The sequence below is a fragment of the Dreissena polymorpha genome, chromosome 10 (genome assembly GCF_020536995.1).
Source record: "Dreissena polymorpha isolate Duluth1 chromosome 10, UMN_Dpol_1.0, whole genome shotgun sequence".
NCBI lineage: Eukaryota > Metazoa > Mollusca > Bivalvia > Myida > Dreissenidae > Dreissena > Dreissena polymorpha.
Window position 1 is genome coordinate 50,090,887 of NC_068364.1, and position 23,370 is coordinate 50,114,256.

Sequence of the window (23,370 nt, forward strand, 5' to 3'; positions counted from 1 at the left end):
CACCCCATCCACTATACCACAGACACCGAACCAGCTATAAATTCCTGTGGCTAGAAAACAAAAAATTAAAAGATGCTAAATCTTCAAGCTTGGAACATGTAACTCGTTTTAAGATTGATTTTTTTGGATGCATTACTTAATACTGCAACAATTATAATATTTTGAACACAATCATGTCCATATATTTATTAAAAATACATGGTAATCAAAAAAAACTTAAAAAGCTTTTGCCCGTAAATTAGGTAGCACCTAAAATCATATTATTTGTATATAGTACTTGAATATAAATTTTGAACAAAATCTACTTGTTGTAAAAAAAAAGCAAAACTGCAGCAACACCCCTAAAGTATCGTACGATTCCCTTATTTCCAGCATAACCTAATTTCGCTCACTTTGTTTACATTAGGAACGCGGCTCTCATGATGATGTCACACACATGCGCTCCGAGTATTTTGTTTTACTACGCTTGAAAATAATTAAAGACACGACTAATATAAGAAAAACACCAGTTTAATTGTATTTAAAAATCTTACTTCAGCTAAAATAATCCAAATTTATGCCTATTTCTTGCATTTTTTCAGTACTCTTCATAAAACTTGCACATAAATTGCAGACCACTGCCCTATTTTAAACACAACAAATTCACGTGTTTGATTTATTTGAATGAAAATTCTGTTATTTTTTCACGATTCCCAGAAAATGTTGCATGGAACAATCTGTGAACGCACATTGCGAAAAAAAGGTTACATTACAATATACACACGTTCAGTGGGTAAACCCTGTCCCGATTGGATGATAATTTTATCAAATCTTTTAATAGTAACATATATATGCCAAATTTTTATTTGAACTAATTGCAAATGTTATTTCTTTTTCAACTCTTGAGCACTTTTTCATGTCAATGTTGCTCAAAAGAAGATCGACCGATAAAACAGAAACTTGTTAAATCAGGTTTTTTTTCCCACTTTTTGGGAAGATAGCCCATGGCTTTGGAATTGGGAATTTTATCGGCATTTTCATGAAATTGGTAAAATAAATTCATTCAAATGAAAAATAAAAGAAAAAAAATCATGTAATACTTTGTTAGATGTAATTGAATTAAAATTGAGATAAAATACACATAAGACTTCTTTCTAAAAAAAAAAAAAAAAAAAATTGTTTTTTTTTTTGTTTTTTTGGCAATTGGGAATTTTTTGCCACATTTTGGAAAAAAAAGTATACTTTTTGGGATTGGGAACATAGCCGAATTTGGGATATAAAATCAGGCAAAAAAAACCCTGTAAATGGTAAATAGAAGATATGAAAAAAGTTAAATCAATCCTTCAGTTTCTCTAAATTTGTTCAGTGAATCGAATTTTCGAAGTTTTGTTGACCTCCTGCCTATTGCAACCGAGTACTCTCGCTTTTCGGATGTAACCTCTCGACTCAAGGTAAACAACGCGAGTAATGTATGTCATTTGCGGGTCTGTATGGAACGATCGGCTTTGCGTGGTTAAACACTCTGTAAATAAACAATTTTGACATGGGTTGAACGGGAATGAAATAAATCTTTAAAGGTACATTGTTTATTGCGGCATTGTTTGAATTAATTCAGAAATTACTTAAGTTGTTTCCTTAACCGTTTGACTCAAGGTAATTGAAGGATACTGTGCTTTTGTTGAAATCTCACTGCAAAAACCTGGTGGTGCTTGCTTTCAGGTAAATGAGATTTTTTTAGAAGTTGCAAGACCAGGGGTTTTTATCTGATTTTGGGGAAAGGGCCTGGCCTTTTTTGAGGGGAAAAAAATCGCGCGAAAAGCCGGATTTTGGGGGGGGAAATGACGCGAAATGCCAGATTTTGGGGAAAATAAGGAAAATTTTAAATAATCACTTCAACATATTTTACTGTTTTTAAAACAAATTCAAGCCAACAGATAATTTAATGATGCAATATTTTGTATTTTCTACACTGGATCAGGTTAACATATGTATTTAAAGTTTAAAAAAAAAAAAAAAAAAAAAAAAATTAGGGGAAAATCATTTTTTTGGGAAATATTTCTGTCAGAGGGGAAAAAAAAATCTAGGGGAAAGGGCCGAAATTCTGCGGGTCTTTCAGAAGGAAAAAAAACCCTGAAGACATACATTTTTTTTCTATTGTCCAAGAAGCCATGTTCATATTTAAATTAAAACTAGGCTTGCACAATCTAAAATAAAGCAAATATTTGAAAAATGCTATAACATTTGGCTGTTTAATTATGGGTCTCTATCATACTCATAGTCTATGGCAGCCATTGGCATTTGATTTAGTGTAAAATAACCTCAAACATAAATTGAACGTATACGAAGCCGTCAGGCAATTGAACGCGTATTTGTGTACCGAAGCAACCCACTAGTAGTTTTATCAATAAGAAAAGTAAGAGAATGTTACCTTTTCATCTGGAAACTGTTTATTTGCGTGTTAGATTGGTAGACGATTTCCCGCAGAAGGTTATAAATTAACCTCCTTTTGAAGAACGTTGCTTACATCTTTATCAAGTAATAATATTTAAGTCGAGACGGCAAGTTGAGTCGGTCTCAACTGAAATGAGATTTGAAGGGATCTTTTCACATATTTTGGCATGTATTAAAGTTCATCATTAAATGCTTTATAATGATCAATTTAAACATTGGATCTAAAAAGCTGCAATAAAAAACAAGAATAAACAAAAATTGTGGCTGGGAATGAGATTTTGACCCTTTTGGCGCTGACGTCGTTTCCGAGAAAAATGACTTAAACTTGTGATTACCGTTTCGCGTACTTTGTCATCCAACGTCTTGTGATAAAACAATAGTTTTATTTTGAAGATTAACCTAAACCAAGGTAATTTAGTTAAGGGAACAATATTTTTCCGTATTTTGTTTTGGAGTTTATATGGTTTAAATTAACCTCGGCCTATTTTAGTATTTAACATTTAATCAATACAGTAGGGCACAGTTCGACATTGTTCATTTTCTGATAAACTTCCTGCTTTTTTCAAGGTGAGTTTTTCTTACTTTTTGAGTTGTTTTTCTTCAACAAATTGCAACTTTGTTTGTAAACTGAATCTCTTCCATCAATCATGATGTGTTTATGAGTCGTTGTGGCCTTGTGGGTGTCACAATGAAGATTTTAGACGATATTATTGTTGTGCCGGTGCCCGGTCAACAAAATGCGCACATACCTCGTGATTGGGAACCAGCGAAAATCGGAATAGTGCATGCTGGGCAGCACGAGTTTGTAAGGTCTCTTATGCACGGGTGACTGATGCGAGTGGACGTCTTTTCCCAAGTTGAGTATTGCTTGGAGTAATTGTGAGCCTGAGTGAGTAATTGTGAGCCTGAGTATAGATTATATTGTATCATATTGTATTATATTGTATTTTATGTGTGTTCAACACGTATTTACCTGGAAGGCCATTCCCAGAAGATAAAAGTGAGTCTGTGACTGTGTATGTGAGTCTGTGAGTTGCCTGTGATTGTGTAAATGACAGGCATTTCCCTGGAAGTGTATTCCCAGAAGTATATGTGTATGTAAGCCGGTGACTGTGTGTTTAAGTACGTATTTGCCTGGAGGTGTATTCCCAGAAGTATATGTATAGTGCTATTTGTGACGTGGACGAGCCGTAGCCGACGAGTGTCCAACCGCCGAGTCGACGAGTATAGCCGACGAGTATAGCCGACGAGTTCCCTCGAAGACGACGAGGACGATTGGTGCCATCCTGACGAGCATTCCAGTTGATGCCCATGTGAGTAGTTAAGTATCTTGTCGTTGCAAGTAATTGCTGTAGTTGTTGTGAAAGAACCCCAAAGAGCTAACCGTGAAAACACTACAATGGCGCCCAACGGGGGACAAAGTGAAAATTGTGTTTAACGGTTAGGCTAGTTGCAAAATCAATCGGCATCGCATACTTTATTTTCAATCGACGGATCAAATTTAATTTAAAGTTTATAGAAACTGTTCGTTTCATAAAACGTGATTTCTGTTTTTAACTTGTTGAACTCAGTGTTCGTCTATTTTAAGAAGTGTGTAACAAACAGACGGCATCGTAGTTTTTTTTTCCATTGTTGGCATTCGCCGGCCATGTTATCAGTTGGTGAAATATTTCTTAAAAAACGTGATTCTCCAATGCTGTTTGTTACAGTTTAATTGCTTGTGTAATCAACGGATGGCCACGTGTTTTTTTTTTTATTTGGCAATTTTCCCGTGATTAGTTGGCGCGTATTCTGTGCGCAGCAATTCATGAACAACGTGTTTGGTTGACTGCTGTATATAGCAGTGTAAATTGCTGATCGGTAACTGAAGTCCGAGGAAATAGAAGTTTACACGCACGAGTTTTGTCCTTGGCAATTCTTTTTATAGCAGTGTTATTGCGAAAGTAAACTGGGTCCCGGGAAATTAGTGCTTAACGTCAAGTTAAAGCGACGTGTTTCTTACTTTCAGTTTTTATTGATTATTGATAGCAACAACAGTGATAGCGATTTTGTTAATTGGTTATTGTTTGGCAATTAAATGTTAATTGTCTACCAGTAGATACAAAAGTTTTTATTTCAGAATTTCTTGGCCCATTTATTTTAGGTTTTTTATTAATTTAACTTTTTCATATTTACTTGTAAAGTTCTAAATTGACAATGGATATGGGAAGTGGATATACCCCACCATTTTTACTGGTAGCCCCAAGAAAAATTCGAGTGAACTACGACACTCCCACTAGATTATGCAATATTCTGGGTGTGGGCAGACAACTGGCACAGGCCATTGTTTTGATACGGGAAAATACGGGAAATTTGTTACCACATACTTTAGAGGCAATTATAGGGCGGCCGCTGACCTTTGGTGACATGACAGAGTTGGATTTTAGTACTAACCCCGCATTATTTAGAGAAGCCCTGGGGTATGGGGATGGAGCGGAACATGTTGGGGAGGGTGGAATGGGGCGGTCAATCGCAAATAGGCCCATGGACCCACACGAAAGGTGGATAGATATGTCTGTGCTCGAGAAGGAGTCGGTAAGTCAGGATCACGAGAGGGCCCAACTAGAAGCCCAACTTTCGGCTCTTGAGGCGGACGTAGCTCAATGGGACGATTTTCTTCCCCAGATTGCAAAGCCTTTGCTCCCAAAGCGTCTGTTGTTACAGCCGGACAATATGATGACAAGCATACCGAAACCGTTTAATGTCGCATCAAGCGTCCCCGCCCCGCCCCCTTTGTTAGGTTTGCCCCAGAGTAGGGACAATGGGCCTACGGGATCCCATCGTGCCTCAAAGGGCCCTCTTGCCCCGAATGGTCTACCTGTCCCAATTCCATCTACCATCACTATTCCCATACCCAGCAATGCACCGGTTTTCAATAATTTGCCCGGACCAAGCAACTCTCGTGGCCCAAGTATTTCCCCGACACAGAAAGATCGGGATGTTCTGACAAAATTGCCTAAGAGCCTGCTATATGATGGGCAGAGCAATTGGTTTGTTTTTCAGAGCAAGTTTGAGCGCTACGCAAGGGTGCAAGATTGGTCTGACGCAGAATGCGCCGATTGCCTTGGTTGGTGTTTGACAGGAAAGGCGGTCGATTTCTATGCATTGCTTACCGAAGGGAGAGGGACGGTACCTTACGCAGAGCTAATGCAGCGACTGCAGGAGCGTTTTGGCGCCAGGGAACTTACCGCCACCGCGCAGGGCCGTTTCCACGTTGCCCATCAGGAAGTAGGCGAGTCCCTAGACAATTGGTCAGATCGGGCGCTGAAGCTGGCAACAGCGGCGTTTCGTGATCTGCCCTATGCATACGCCGCTGAACAGGCAGTGACGAAGTTTTGTCACGGTTTGATTGACGAGGAGGCCGGCAAGCATGTTAGTCTGCAGTTACCAACATCTATGGGAGATGCGATGAACATGCTGAAGATATATAGCCATGTTCAGTCGGCTTGCGCCGCGGCTCCGAGGTATACCCAGGCGACTGAGCAAGAAGAGTCAAGGTGGGTTCAAGAGGTGAAGAAAGCACCCACTGCGGATGAGGTCAGTGTGTCGGCGGTCGACAAATTGACCCAGGTGGTCGAGAAGTTGCTGGATGCTGTGGAGAGATTGTCAAACTCTTTTGGAAGTTCGGCCGTTGATCCCTTTGTCCGACAACCGGGTAAGCCGTTTCGAAATAAAAACGGCTATGCCGAATACCCTGTGGAGTGCCCCTATCCAGGGAAGGTCCGGAACCGGTGGTACAACGACCAACGCCAGGTTATGTATCCTGCGGGTGCTGGTGGCGGAGGTTTACGTGGGCATCGGAACCAAAATTCAAAAGTCCGCCCTGAGGGATCGTATCGCGGCAGATATGGTTCCAACTGGGGACATTTCCATGCCATGTCCTTGCCCAACCATAAGGAGAAGGAGCCCGTTGTGGTAGCTGCGACGACTAAGCAGTTGGGCCAACCGGAAGTGGATCATGTAAACCAGCTAGGTCCGGTTTCCCAGTTCTGCATGAAGGTGCAGCATGCCAAGTACGTGCACGATGCAGTTCCCTTGGTGCTGCCAACAGTGCCAGATGTCGTCAGTGATCCAAGGATGGTCATTGGCGAGAGCACTGAAGGAGACCATGGAGATTCTGTGTGCGATGATGAATTTCGCGTGCAGCGCGTTGCGGTTCAGTCTGCGGAGGCGGCTAAAAGCATGGCGACCGACAGGGCCGACCAGGTGGGGGCCAAAATAGCCCAACGAAAAGCTGCTGAAACTACTCCGGCCACCGAAAGGTCAGTCCCTGTCAGACGGGCGACAAAAGTTGCCGCGTGTGACTGCCGTGAGGGCGGTGCATGCGGATGCCGAGTTACCCCAGATGACAGCTGGGAAGGTGGTGTTCGAAGACTTGTTAGGCGTGGTTCCAAAGGGTGGCGACCCTCTAGTTCTCGCCGCTGGGAGCGGTCCCAGCGGTGGAAATTAGGTTGGCGACCACCAGAGCGTCTAACTTCCAAAATCTGTACCGCCTAAAATTGTAAATGGCGAGGTTAATTGTTAGTAAAACTAGGAAAACATTGCAAAATACAAAAGACCCCCAATTTAAAAAATTACAGTAAAGTTGCAGTGACATTCTATTCGCGGTGTTGATAACGTATTACGGTGTACGCGGAGTATAAAAGTAATAGTTCTCTTAAACATTTCGATAATAATAAGCATGTGAAATTAAGGGTATACTCTAGTAGTAACACTAAAAGCAGCAGCAGTAGTAGTAGTAGTAGTAGTAGTAGTAGTAGTAGTAGTAGTAGTAGTAGTAGTAGTAGTAGTAGTAGTGGTAGTAGTAGTAGTAGAAGTAGTAGTAGTAGCAGAAGTAGTAGTAGTAGTAGTAGTAGTAGTAGTAGTAAAAGCTGTTGTTATGAATATTACATGAAGTACGCGGTGTATAAAAGTAATAGTTCTCTTAAACATTTTGATTAGTTTGATTAGATTGTTTTGAATATATATATGTCCTATTGTCTCAGTTTAAGCCCAGTCTTTTATTGCAATATTGTTGGAACTATAAAATTGAAATTAATCTGAGCAGTTAAATGGGGGTTTAATGAATAGGCATAAAGTGTCGTCCCAAATTATCTTGTGCCGTCCGCGCTTAACTTCTTGTAATTTTTGTATTATCGCGCTAAGAAGTGCTTTGCACAGTCACGGATGTGTTTGATTATTTCCCGTGAAGTCTTTTGTTTTTTTTTCCTTATGGTCAGGTGTGACATTGTCGGACATTGTCGGACGACCTCTGTCACACCGCACCATCGGATGTGGTAACTACGCAGATGGTGAATAGGAACCCGGTTTCCCCTGCAATATCCCAGTCTTGGCACCTCCGTCACCTTTTATCCTTCCATGTTAAGATTTGTGAGTCGATCTAACTTCAATCACTTCGTCATTGCTGTATCATGTCATTTATTTCCGTAATTTTCTATAAATGAATTTCTTTTCTACCAACCATATGCCGAGCAATGTCGTTGAATTTCGTCGCATGAGTTTGTTTTTTATAGGTGACAGTGCTTGACGAACACTGTCACACTCAATACTGTTGGTCGGAAGTGGTATTTCCCGGAGTTGTTCTTTTAAACAATATTTGCAGGTCTTTTTAAATTTGTGTGTAACCGTGCTTGACGGCAACTGTCTCGTAGCGTCACTTTAATTTTTTGAATGGCCGGAGTTGTTTCCCGGTGCATGTACACTTTTATTTAGTTTTTATTTTTGTAAAGTACATTATTTCTCAGTGTGATCTCAACATTCTAATACATAAGTGACTGTACTTGTTGGACGAAAGCCAACAAGAATGTTTTTTCTTGATTAAGCAATTGTCGGACGATAGCCGACAATAATGTTTTTTTAATTAACTAATGTGATGGAAATATTCTTATGCAAGAAACATATTGGTCACTAACCGCTAGAATGCAGCGGTCTGTATGTACCCCGCTATGCGCTGGCACTCCTTTGCCTGCGGGAGGGGGATCATGGTCCCATTTGAGTCTCCGTCTCTTCTGCCTTGGGTGCGACCGTACGGCGGCGGCCCAAGAGGAGAAAAGTGGGAGGAATGTAGTGGGTACAATAGTTTTATTTTAATTGTCTTTTCCTCCATATAATGTCAATGATTATGTTGCAAAATACGTTTTCTGTATAAAATTAAAAGCAATTATATGTATTATTTGGACAAAAATAAGATTATTTTTATTCTTATATTTTTAACCTTTTTGTCACTGAGATATTATTTAAACGCATTTGTAGTGCCTTAGAAGGTTACGTTTCTTGTGATTTTTATTTTAATATAACCAAGCGGATTTTTATTGTATATTATGCAGTCACATGCAGAGGGCGTAGGCCTTCTCATTTGGGCTGCGAGGGGATGTATTTGTATGATATTTTATGATTTTATTGGATAAGTTATTTTATTTCTTAAAATTTGTGAAAATAGGTTGGAAGGTGGGTACACTTGTCCAATTATTGTGCAGACAAGAAAAGGAGCAAGAGTTACCGGACCTTATTGTGAACTTTTATTTTTAACTCTTTATTAACAAAGATTATGGCTCATATGCGTTCATATTTGTGCGAAGGTGCTAAACACAAATGGTCATTTAATGGAGATGCATTAACTTTAGTTGTGGTCTATGGCAGGCGTTGCGCCAAGAGAGAGGCCGGCATGCAGACCTAACTTTGAGGTGTTAGGTCAAGGTGCTTACGCAAGGGGCACTATTACTTCATCGGTTGCGCCGGTATGATTCCTTCGCTGTGTGGCGTCGTCCCAAAAGGAGAAAAGTGGGAGGAGTGTTGTGCCGGTGCCCGGTCAACAAAATGCGCACATACCTCGTGATTGGGAACCAGCGAAAAATCGGAATAGTGCATGCTGGGCAGCACGAGTTTGTAAGGTCTCTTATGCACGGGTGACTGATGCGAGTGGACGTCTTTTCCCAAGTTGAGTATTGCTTGGAGTAATTGTGAGCCTGAGTGAGTAATTGTGAGCCTGAGTATAGATTATATTGTATCATATTGTATTATATTGTATTTTATGTGTGTTCAACACGTATTTACCTGGAAGGCCATTCCCAGAAGATATAAGTGAGTCTGTGACTGTGTATGTGAGTCTGTGAGTTGCCTGTGATTGTGTAAATGACAGGCATTTCCCTGGAAGTGTATTCCCAGAAGTATATGTGTATGTAAGCCGGTGACTGTGTGTTTAAGTACGTATTTGCCTGGAGGTGTATTCCCAGAAGTATATGTATAGTGCTATTTGTGACGTGGACGAGCCGTAGCCGACGAGTGTCCAACCGCCGAGTCGACGAGTATAGCCGACGAGTATAGCCGACGAGTTCCCTCGAAGACGACGAGGACGATTGGTGCCATCCTGACGAGCATTCCAGTTGATGCCCATGTGAGTAGTTAAGTATCTTGTCGTTGCAAGTAATTGCTGTAGTTGTTGTGAAAGAACCCCAAAGAGCTAACCGTGAAAACACTATATTATTAAAGAAAAAAATAACGCTCAACAGGGCTCGAACCACTGACACCAGGAGTAAAAGTCTAAGGCTTAGACCACTCAGCCATCCGTGCTCATAGAATGAATGATGTATTTTATACTTCATTTAGCAATCCTCGTAGTGTCACACAATATAACGACAAAAACAGAACTATCCAAATAAATAAATTGTTTCGCGTTGCAACGCTTTATTATTTGTGAGAGGGAACGCGATTTTGACTATTCCGGCGCTAACGTCACAACGCGAAAAAACGCGTGACAAAAACATGTTTGAAATTACACTCATTTTTTCGTTCGTTTGCGTGCACAAAATAGACGAAAAACCTACATGAGAAACCTACATTGTTTCGAATATTGACAAATGAATCAAGAAAATCGTTTTTCTTCCGTTATATAGTATAAATTAACCGTAGATGTCTGCGGATTTTACATAAAGAGAGTTTTATCTGACTGGTTGCTACGATGTAATATTTCCGGTTTTGTAATTGACACATTTGTTCGGTAAAACGCTTTTATTTCCGCTATTAAGTAAGCAACTGAGTGTTAATTGGATCGTTATTTGTACGAGGTAAGTGTTATCTATTGCTTTACATGTCTACCTAATTTTGATAATAAACTATTCGTTTGAATAGCTTTAATTTAATTGACCCGAAAGTAATTGTGGGTTGTGGGAATCAGTGTTGACAGTTTAACTTAGCAACTGAAAATGTCGGCAGGTTAATACAAATGTTTTTATGAAAATCATTAAAAATGAGCCAGTTTACATCATCCCAGGCATCAACTATTCCCTACATGCTAGATTCATCACAGAATGACCCTGAATTTATTAATGAACTAAAGGAAGTTGATCAACTGTATTTCCAGGAAAATGTTTCTTCACATTCCCCTCCCATTGTTGAAAGGTCCCTTCTCTCCACTCTTATTAATAGTGATGAGTGTGACAGCTTTGATGGTGTATTTGATAACAATGAAATTGTTGGTGATGAATGTCCAACTAATTCTTTTGTTGAATGCATGCCCACACATGGAAGAAATGAGGACAATGAAGAGTTAGAAATTATCAATAGAATGCGCCAAGACTCTTGTCAATGTATGTCAATTAATCGCAAACCTTGTTCGATGGTGGTAGACTTTGACAGTTTAGTTTCTTACAGAAATTCATGTTTAGAAATGAGTAGAAGTGAGCGGGAATTAGTGATCAAGAGCAGCTTATTTGCACACCGGGTTAATACTTCACAGTCCTCAACAAACAGAAAAAAAGGAAAAACTACGTAAAAAGCCATCACAAACATATTTCTTTATGGGGCAGAAAATTTGCAAGAAAACGTTTGTGTTTGCACATGCCATTTCATGCAGTACATTGCAAAAAATTGCTATTTCTCTTGATAAAGATGGTATTTTGCCCAGGGTGCACGGAAACACTGGAAAACTTCCAGCAAATGCCTTATGCTTTGAAGATAGGCAAAATGTTAAAGATTTTATTCATGAATACGCTACTGAAAATGCACTCCCTCTACCAGGACGCCTGCCCAACTGCCCAGATCGCACAATGCTGCTCTTGCCTTCTGATAAATCAATTGCACAAGTGCATGATTTGTATAACCAAAGTGCTGAACTGTCCCATTACAGACAGATTTCATTAAAGACATTTAGATCACTTTGGAATGACCTATGACTATGTCCACAAATTGCGCTGGCAAAGCCAATGACTGACTTGTGTATGACATGTCAAACATTTGGGTCTAAGTTAAGTCAAACAGGCCAATTTACTGATGAACAAAAAAATGAAATTGTCATTAGTTATAAGTCCCACTTGGATCTGGCTCACAAGCAAAGAGAACAGTACAGAGAGATGACAGCGAGTAGCAAGCAAATTTTCTTAAATGAAAACTTACATGAAGGTGTGCATAACCATACAAAAATATGTTGGAGTAGCATATGGATAATAATAATAATAATACACTTTCACAAAATGCTGTTATAAAATAAATATGCCTTCTAACCATATGAGCTTCAGATGTGCCAACAAATGCTTATTCAATTCTTGTAAAATATTTCTCCTGAAATTTATTGTCTCCTTTTTAAGTTTTCAAAACTCAGTTTTGTTTGTTTGCAGGGGCCGAGCCTTGTAGCAGAGACATCTGCTACCACTATTCATGGGACTTTGCACAGAATGTGCATTTCCCCCATCATGCACAGCAAGTGGGCCCAATATACTTCTGCAGCCCCAGAAAATGCCATGTCTTTGGCATGTGTGCAGAAGGGTCAGGTAAAGGCATAATGTTATCTCATCTTCTCAGCAGAATTGACAAATTAACACCCCTTGGGATGAACTGAGTTATATTCCACATATTTGAATATAGCAAACACACACACTAAAATGCCATTATTTTTTATCCAGTTATTAATTTTTTAGTCACAGTAATTGTGTTAATTTGACTGAAAGCCTGAAAGGTTGAACCGGTTCCGCTTCTGGTGTGAAATAATAAAAGAGTAAAATGCAATAGTTAACAATAATAATTTATTAATTTATTGCTTATAAATATCATGATTTAATTGTTCTTTTGTTGCAGTACCATATTGATGTTTTTACAATCTTTTGTTGCAGTACCATATAAATTTTGTTACAACATCATTTCATTCTGTTTTTTTTTCTTTCACAGGAAAACAAGTGTTCTATCTAATCGATGAAGCAGAACTGCCAGAGAAGGGTGCTGAAAGTGTTGTCAGCTTGGCTCACCATCATTTCCAACACTTTGGTGTTGGAGAAAAGCATGCAGAGGTAATAATATAACGATAATAATAATAACCTATTTGATTTAAATACATGCCTTATGTTGCCTTCAGTATTTTGTTATTTCTTATTGTGTTTCTGTTAGATATTTTATCTGTTGTCAAATTTAATTAATTTTGTTGGAACATATCATTCATTAGAGTTAACACGGTGTCTGGAGCCTACTTTTTATGCATCCTTCTTCGAAGAAGATGGGGTATATTGTTTTTGGCCTGTCTGTCCGTCATTGTTTCTTTCTGTGTGTATGTCTTAAAACTTTTACCTCTAGGGTAAAGTTTTGTCATAACTTTTGCATTATTGATGACAGCATCTTGATACTTGGCATGCATGTGTATCTCATGGAGCTGCACATTTTTAGTGGTGAAAGGTCAAGGTCATCCTTCTAGGTCAAAGGTCTAAGGTCAACAACAACAAAAATTCAAATTGGCGCATTTGGGTGCATTGTGTTTCTGACAAACACATCTCTTGTTCATTACTCTTTATACAATAAATATATCTCCTTTTGCATTGTGATAAATTTCCACAGATTTATGTTTTCTGGTTAAATATTTACTTCTATTTTGCTTAATCAATTTGCAATTTCAGATCCACTTTGATAATGCAGTTGGACAAAACAAGAACCACACAGTGATTTGGTATGCCATGTGGCGGACTCTGACAGGTATGCGTTTTGAATTTTCTTACTGATGAGTTCGTTTAAGTATCCATAAACTCAAGAGTTTGGTGATTTTTATGTTTAATCTCTAACTTTTGTATGCCCCCTTCTTCGAAGAAGAGGGGGTATATTGTTTTTGGCCTGTCTGTCTGTCATTCTGTCTGTCCCAAAAATTTAAGGTCAAAATATGGAACTTTAAGGTCAAAATATGGAACTTTAAGTCAAAATATGGACATTTTATTTCAAAGCGGTGCAGTAGGGGGCATTTCAGGTTTGTAAATCGTCAAAAGATGCAAATATTGGATCTTTAGAGCATGTTAAATGTTCAGTATTACCGTTTCCTCACAAATACCATAACTACAACGAACATTTGCGTATCTGAAACATTTTTTGTAATTTGTCAAATTACCAAAACGTGAAAAGGCCCCTTTAATATTATAATACATGTATAGGTATGTTTAATTAAATGGTGACTGCAAAATTGCGAACCGCCTGTTCTTTTTTCTGGGTAGGTTTTATTACGCAACATTTGTGTATTTACATCGTCGATACTCACGTTCGGTGATACCTGCTATTCGTCTTGAAATCGGTGTATGTTGAATTTTGCCTCGCTCTGGAAAAACTGGTCTTGATTCAAGTGCGTAAAGTGATGTCCCAGATTAGCCGTGCAGTCGGTCTGTGTGGGATTATCTAGAACGAAACTTTACGCTCATGCATTAAGCCCCGTTTACCCACAGCGCGGCGCAATTTTAATGGCCGTTTTCAAAAAAGTTGGGGACGTGCGGAATACGCAACATACCGATTAAATGCAACGGTATTATGAGGTAAGTACTCTAAAGGATATGCTTCAAATACACAACTTTACCAAAACGTTATTTATTTTCCGATTTCCTATGCGGTTTGTTGGCATGTTGCTCGGTTAACATTTTCTTTTTCAAAGCTTATGTTTAGTGTGTTCACGAGCTGGTGCTTTATGTAAACCGATTCTTAACACACACATACAAATAAAATATAAAAAACTTGAAAACTGGACTTTATGCAAGGACTTCCAGTATCGTCCCGTGTTAGTACATGCGAGCTTCCGTGTAATGGAATTTTTCGTTTAAATGAAGTCTCTTTTGAGCAAACATCCAATTTAGGAGGAAATTCAGAACGAGGCTCAAATATACCCATAATTGACTCTGTCTTATAAAAACATAACGGCTAATATGAGGTGCAATTTAATATTTAGCCCACAACAAAACGTCACTCATGATGTATACTTTCATAAAATAACGTACATGTGAGATATTGTTTTAATTCGTATTGAATTCCTGAAATAACATCATCATTTAGGTTGATTTGAAATGATTACATCTTTTCAAAAAAGGTAACGTGCATGTTTTGTGTAAATGTAATTTAAATGAGTTGTTAGAATAATAATGATTATTATTTTACATTGCTTAATATAACATTGTTATAAGTTGAATTTATTTGTGTTTAGACAATCGTCTACGTCTACGTCTACGCATTCGTCATCGTATGTATGAGAATAAATTGGTAGAAAGACGCATGTCTCCATGATGATTTGTTCCAAATGAACTGAATTACTTACAGTAATGTAGTCCTACAACGCTTGTTATGAAACAATAGACGGCCTACTGAAGATAAACTTAGTTCAATAACATGACGTCACTATATCGATGACGTTACGTCTTTGTTATATACGTCAATGACATCGAACGTCGTGGTAACAAAGTTTGAATGAATGAATGATTTTATTTGGTAAACATATGAACATTACATAGTTACTACATAATGCAGACAATATAAAATATATTATCACAGCAATATACATAGCAAACCATGGAATGCACACACAATACCAAGGATAACACAAAAAAGAGAAAAATGATTTTCACTTATTTCCATTGTGGTCCTTGTTATTGGTGGCAGTAACCATGAAACAGTCATGTATTAGATTTTAATAATGTATATGTATCAAATATGTTCTGTTTAATAAAGTATATTACTGATTAAGAATGAATAAATATAATCACATGTTCATTATTATCACAGAAGTTTCATAAGAAAGTTACACACTGCATAGGTAGTTAATAAACACACTTTGTAGCATACTATAAGTTAAAGAATAATTATGAGATCCTTGCATCTTATTGATCATAAGACTTAAAAATGTATCACAGTATTTTAACAGAACATAAAATTCATAATAAAAATTATACTATAAAAAGCTATAAAGACTCTAAAAACTGTTTCTTGATGGCACCCTTGAAATTGTTAGGTTTCCCTGATGTTTTGAGGAAGATTGTTCCATAAACAGATACCATTATATGTAAATGTTTTAGAACCAAAACTTCCTACTCTTGGTTTGGAAAAACGACCAGAGTCTTCAAATGTAAAATTTTCAGCAAAATGATCAGATTCTGGCTGAGCTACCATATTAGACCTAGTACAACGATTATGTACGCCAGACACTGGCTTAAAATTCTCACCCATATACTCTGGTGCAAGGCCATTTTTAATCTTATGTACATGACAAAGTATGATCTGTTCTACTCTTTTTGAAACAGGCAGCCAACCTAAATGTGAAAACTGTTCTTGACCAACATGTGATCTGTTATCCATATTCAGAACAAACCTAATCATCTTGTTTTGTGCAGTTTGAAGCCTATTTTTAAGTGACTGAATAAGACCAGGGTACCAAAAAGAGCAGGCATAGTCAAAGTGGCACTGTATAAGAGACATGACAAGGAGTTTTCTGGTGTGCAATGTTAAGAACTTACTATTTCTGTATAGGAACTTTAACCTTGAGTTTGCCTTTGTAATAATTGATCTAGCAATGGTTTTACCAGACAGGAACTGGTCCAATACAGCACCTAGGTACTTAACAGAACTTGATGGAGTAATTGACACATCATTGCAAGAGACATTTAACTGAGAATTTAACCTTAGTTTGGGCTTTGAACCAAACAATATAGATTCTGTTTTACCAAGATGTTGGGAAAGTTAATTGTCCACTAACCACTCACTTATAAGTACGAGATCGCTAGAAAGAATGGACTCAATTTCTGAAATGTGTTTACCAGCTACCAGGATGCCAGTATCATCAGCATAAAGTAAAATTTTATTTCTTACCACAGCGGCCATATCATTCACATAAATTAAAAATAAAAGGGGACCTAAAATGGAGCCCTGAGGAACACCACATGAGATGGAGGCCTCGAAGGACATAGTACCTGATACGTCATCAACCTGATGGCGATCGGAGAGATAGGAGGTAAACCACCTGACTGCGTCACTATGGAGACCAATAGCCTCAAGTTTCATGATTAAAATACTATGATTGACGGTATCGAAGGCCTTCTGTAGGTCTAACAATATCATACCAACCATCTTACCTTCATCCATCTTAAAACGAATATAATCAGATATATGGGTAAGGCAGGTGTCTGTAGAATAGCCACGCCTAAATCCTGATTGATAGCTATACAGAAGCTTTTTGTCATTCAAGTAACCTTCAACTTGGTCATAAATTACTCTTTCAAGGATCTTTGAAATGATACTTAAGATCGAAACCGGTCTGTAGTTTTCAACCTCAGTCTTAACACTTTTCTTATAGAGGGGAATAACTCTCGCTGACTTGAGGTCATCAGGAACAGAACCCGTATGTTGGGCATGTTTTGTCAAAGAGTGCCACTTTCGGATGGGTAAGTAATGATTCAGTTATGTATTAATTGTAAGGTAAACAACGATCATATGTGGACGAAAAGAAATCAGCACGAACTTAAATATATACCAAAATGACGTAATAAATGTAGATTTGTCAAGAAGAATCAGACTTTGTTACACTTTGGGACTTTTCTAACGCATCACTTTTCAAACTTGAATATCTCAGTTATGAGTAAAGACATTTATTTAAAATTTTACTTACGATCATTTGACTACACTCTATGCAAGCTCACGATATAATCATTCTTTCCTTACGATTGGACGCTTTAGCACGTGGGCTAGGTGTGTTTCCATATTTTTGCACGTGGAAATGTTGAAACACGATTTAATTCTATTTTTATTTCAATTTAATTATTTTAGGAGGGTTCTTACATAAGGGAAACCTAAAATTAATTTACAAAACAATATAGTTTGTATGAATATTCAGGAGCGCAATCGCGCACTTTGTATTTTACAGACAACCTTTCCCACTTGCTAAAGCGTCTGATCGTCACTGATGAATGATTTTATCGTAAGCTTGCACTTATTGTAGTCAAATGATCACATGTGCAATTTTAAATAAATATATTTACTCATTACTGAGCTATGTTAGTTAAAAAGTATTGCGTTAGAAAAATCACCAATTGTTGTAAATGGCGATATACATGTTATTCCGATTTAATTTCAATTTCATAATTCTAGGTAAGTTTTTATACAAGGAAACCATAACAGTAATGAAAGAAAAACAATATGGCTTGTATGGATATTCAGGAGCGAAACTGTTCAATCGGCATATTGCAAGCCGGTCAGTTATTAATACGTGTAAGTTTATGCGTTTTACTTTTCACATTGTTAATAATTAACGTTGTACGAGTTTGCGAATTTGATTTTTGAAGTGACGTTTCTAATTTGTTATGTTTTATTTATTTATTTTTCGATTTCAATTAAATTTTCAGGAATAATCAGATATGTGTAGAATTATCCATGGTCCAAATTTCAACACAAGCCGTTCAAAAATAAGGGAGCTATATTGATATGATAAAGTGATGTATTAGAAAAGTCTAAAAGTGTACTCGAAGGTTGTTGATAGAAACATGTTGCCTTTATTGTCTGTGTTTTTTCACTGAATTTATAAATAGATGACCAGCGCTCTAGAAAAACGGCGCTTAATGCATGTACGTAAAGTGTTGTCCCATATAAGACTGTCAGCACTGGCTTATCAGACACAACACCTTTCGCTTAAACTGGATTTTCCTTTTTAAACGAAATCTTGCATAACAGCGGAAAGAGTCGTCCCTGATTAGCCTGTGAAGTCCACATCTTGGATTACACTATATGCAGCATATTCATTAGTCCCCATTTTCCAAAAGTGCTCCTCATTTTTTTCACTAAGCTCGATTTTGTTCACATAAAAAATCTATACTTCATTGTAAATCAAATAATAACATATGAATGTCAGAATAGATCGACATCGCAGAGTATTGTTTCGTTACACAATGATATAATGTAGACACGGAACCATTTAAGAAATTTGAAATGTTTACAACTAATCATTAATAAAATAGATGACTAGTTAATATATTTAGTCCAAAAGTCTTACGATCATAGTTTTTGCTTGTAAATGTTATTGTATTATCCGAAAATATATAAACATTTTGCTATGAAATGCGAGAATACGGGTTAATATAAAGCTGCGAATTGCTAGAATACAGGTTACATTATTTGAATGAAGGATTATCGTATTGATGTTTACTGTTATTAAACGTGTCTACTACCAAAACTCATTATAATAATCATTTTTATATGCTAAAATTTTAACAATAATATTGGGAATATTTAAAAATGCATTTATCAGGAATCAAACTTTTTTCTGGGGAGGTAAATCAAGCGTACTGGGCGATTCAGAGCTCTGTCCGTCACTACAAATAGGTCACATTCTACACGCTGTCATTTAAACCCCGAGAGGTCACTTGTTCGCTCCCCACAGTGGGAACGTTCTGTCTTCATCTCCCCAAAAGACACCACGTACTGATAAAACCAGAAAACGGACACGAAAGCGTTACGATAAGTCTGGGGCTGTTCACGCAATCGAGCTACAATAAATATATTTGAACTAAACGATATCAGTAATGCAGATTGTATTGCTAGCCAAATTATCAATGAAAATGTTTACAAATTCTTCATATTTTTTTTATTTTGATTGACTTATTACCCATATAAAAAGCGATGTCCAGATTGAAATCTATTTTTATGAATATATGACTTTCTTTTATTTATAAAAAAAATAATGTTTTTGGTTTTTGGCTTTTAAAATGCGGTTCCGTTGCCTCGGTAATGCCAACATCCAGCCAGGCGCTCATAATTAAGAAAGGCGTACTGACGGAGGATGAAGTGCGACCGACGTCGTCGGGATATCGGTCGGGATCTCAGTGCTCTGTGCCGACAGTTGTGAGGTAATATTGAAAATGCATCTGATGATGATGGAGATAGTAGCGATAGTGATGGTTTTGGTGGTGATGGTGGTGGTGAAGATGATGATGATGATGATTATGATGATGATTAATAACAAATTAACATAATCATCATCCTCACCACCACCACCACCACCACCAAAACCATCACTATCGCTACTATCTCCATCATCATCAGATGCATTTTCAATATTACCCTTCAATATAAATGCAATTAATGGAGACAATAGTGACATGTTTATTATAACAAATTTCACATTGCTATAAAAATATATTTCCTATAGAAGTGCAATAAAAAGTTTTTCACAATCACTACTCAGACATTTTCTTCTTTATCGCGATTTTCTTAATTAAACAACAAACTTTGTTTTGGTGAAGTATCCGCTTCAACCATGCGCAGTTAGCTGATTTATCATATTTCAGCAACCAGTCAGTCCTTTCCATTACCAGAAGTTACTCGCTCTTGGTTTCCGGCCCAGTACCCTCTTGCTGGACCCGGACTGCGTTTATGATGCCACCTGCCACCGCGCCTGTAGTACGCATGCACCGCAATCCCGGAAGGAGAGCCCACAAAAACCGGACGCACCCAGCGAGATCGCGGCACGGAGCGCTGTTGATCCTCAGATGTAAGTATCACGTGTCATAAGTAAATAATTGATGTTCGTTATAAATCTTTCACACGGCATATTTTTGGGTGTTTGTTTATCGTTTGTTCGCTCTCAGGTGCCAGCCTGTATGTTTAGATTACTTTTCTATCCATCGGGCGCTATATAGGAAATAGCACTGCACAAAAACAATCTTCCCTTTTTCCCATCCCCGATGAAATTTTACAATGCTCGTTCTGGGAATTCTAGGCTTAATGCATTCGCCTTAAGTGTCATTCCAGATTTACCTGTACAGTTCGCACAGGCTAAGTAGGGAAACCGCTTTCCGCCTTACCTGGATTTTCGTTAACATGACGCTTCCTATTACACAAATTTCCATTAAAGCGGATTGGATTTGCTAAACACAAAAAACAGCAACAACCGAAAAATTCTAAACCGTTATACAGGCCAATTAACATATATTCTATAAAAAATTATATTTAATGAAATTTTTGAAAATATATTAAACCATTTTATGTACACTCGTCGAACAAAATAGATGGATTGCTTTAATTAAATCAGTTCCAAATGAATAGCAAATGTATCAGATAGTAATTACCTTAAACAAGCGTTATTACATGAAAAATGGCGACCCCTGTCAACGATGACGCCTTGTTATTTCAATAATAATTAATGATAAACTCATGTTAAAAGTCGTTTTTTGAACACTTTTTTAAGTAACTTTACCTATTAAAGGAAATGCATAAGATTATTTTTCACTTTAATACAACGCAAGTATTTGAAATTAACGCAGTGTTTTTTTGTCACGCGTTTCCATGTAATATGTTTGCCTCATTTTGATAAATGTCCGCCCCTTCAAATTGTATGATCGTTTTCTTCTTCAATAATTTAGCTACGTAACTATACTGAATAAAATTTTCTTTGAAGAAAAACCTCAACATGCCATTAAGGCAGGAGTATCGATAATATAGTGGCTATTTTTCAAAATATTGACATAAATATGAACATTATTAATATTTAAAAAATAGCCGACAACGATCAATTAAGCGTTAGAATTCCCGTGTGCGAGTTACTATATTCACCGTTTTCGGGGTACATTTAAGGATACTTAAGCCTACCCGGGGTACAGTTAAGTAGTACCCGAGTCGACAATGACCAATCGAGCATAAGTGACACAAATCATAAAATGTATTACAATTGCAAAGACGCACCTTGATTAATTAATATCCTTCATAATGAGTAAATAATAATTTAATAATTATAAACTACATGTGTACTAGCCACGGATCGTATATTGACAGGAGTTGAATCGAGTATTTGATCCTTACTGTAGTAAATTAAATTGTATGCAAAAACTAACTATCCGATTTTGTTGGTTCAAACGTTATCTTGTTGCTTATTAATTCCTCGTTCAAAAACAAAACAAAACACATTTTAGTATATTTCCGTTGTTATTTATGGATTAAAAGCGCGTTAAACACAAAAAATAAACATTTTATGTTTTACCCCCGCGCGTTCAACCGTGTCGTAACTTAGTCACGTGACTGGTAGCTATCGATTAGCGCACATCGAAGCGCCGACGTTATACATTTGGATATACCCATATATCACTAGAAAGCCTACATTTCGTAGCTTTCATATATATAAATATATATATATAGTTTTTTTCTGATTTGGGCAGCGAGTTATAACTTGAAAATTTTTGCAAATAAGGAATGAAGGCGTACGAAAGTAGCGCGCGATCCTAACGCTTCGAACGTTTGGAGTTTTATAATCTAGGTTGACATGTTCTTTCTTTATACCGATTTGTAGCGTTTATATGTGGAGTTTAGTTAAAAAAATGTCATCTTGCGTAAGACAATAGAATTCTGTATACGATACAAATAACTTCAATAACCACTGTTGCTGCTGCAAGTATTACTTCTAATAATAATTATGAGGAAAATTAAATAAAGAATGCTTCTACTACAACACCCAGTATAACCAGTAATACTACTATTACTGCGTCTACCGCTATTGCTGCTGTTGCTGCTATGACTACTACCCCTACTACAAGTTTACAACCACTACTTATAAAATCACGAACAGGTGCAGTACCTAATACAGCCTCAACTCAACGTTCCGGTGCGAAGTATCCAGTTCGATCCCTTCGATATCCGGTCATCGCGACCAGGTGTCGAATCCCGCTTGGTCGTCAAATTTCGTACTACAGCGGATGTGTCAAAAGCTATACAGTCGGGACCTCTGGTGAACACGGACCGGCTGGTGTTTTACCAGCACGATGACGTCACTAGACGCGAAACCGCGGCCTATAGAAACTACATGGAGGTTGTTAACGCCCATGCCGTGATGGCGGCGTCTGCTGATAAAGCAGTGCTCGGGAAACTTAAACGCGCAGTTTCCAGCGGTCGATGTCACTCAAGACGTTTAAGATATTATGAAGATAACTAAATGGAAGTGACTTTTTGAAACTATGTGACTATGTCGTTATGTTAATTAAGGATGTTTGGGATATGTACACTAGCATGTACCAACAGTGACTCGATTACTACACTTTCAAGTGGAATATTTTCATAAACGCCATTTAAATTCAAACATCCACATTCATTTATGTCAAAAATACGCTTCCCTTTTGTTGTCGAAGTTTTTGTTTGTTTAGAATACTTAGGAATAGAATACATGTATTGATAATACTAACTTTTAACATATTGAATCATTTCCCACTTCAAACACAAAGTTATATCATGTATACATTAAACATATTTAGAACAAATATTTATCAGCTTTGTTGTCAAGACGTTTTAGTTTAAAGCCCTCCCTGTCAGACAAATTGTGTGGACAAATTTGTGGACGGACCTATGAACTGACAGACAGACATGATGATGGACAGAGGGTTAGCCTACGGCCACCTATATCAGAACACATATCTGAACACTTTTTTGGATCCATACAAACAAAACAATTTATTTGATTTTGTAACAATATATACAATAAATAAACAAATATGACATGACACACATATAATATTTATACTATAAAATCAGCATTTTAGTATATCTGCAAAACAAGATTGTGGTACCAAATATATATTAATAACTTGTTATGTACCATAATATCTTCCTTTTGATATACATACCAATTTTGTTTACACCCTATAAAAATAACAATAT

At 37.3% G+C, this 23,370-nt stretch overlaps 2 protein-coding genes across 2 annotated transcripts in view; one reads left to right on the forward strand and one right to left on the reverse strand.

Annotated features, from left to right (window-relative positions):
- Positions 1 to 23,370, reverse strand: part of LOC127848097 (uncharacterized) — a 211,175-nt gene that overhangs the window by 130,703 nt on the left and 57,102 nt on the right. The window lies entirely within an intron of this gene.
- Positions 10,634 to 20,225, forward strand: LOC127849102 (uncharacterized). The gene is made up of 6 exons (XM_052381824.1): positions 10,634 to 10,680; positions 12,081 to 12,233; positions 12,628 to 12,746; positions 13,344 to 13,419; positions 14,897 to 14,952; positions 20,019 to 20,225. Exons 1-6 carry the CDS (start codon positions 10,671 to 10,673, stop codon positions 20,223 to 20,225), a joined length of 621 nt encoding a protein of 206 aa, XP_052237784.1. The 5' UTR covers positions 10,634 to 10,670.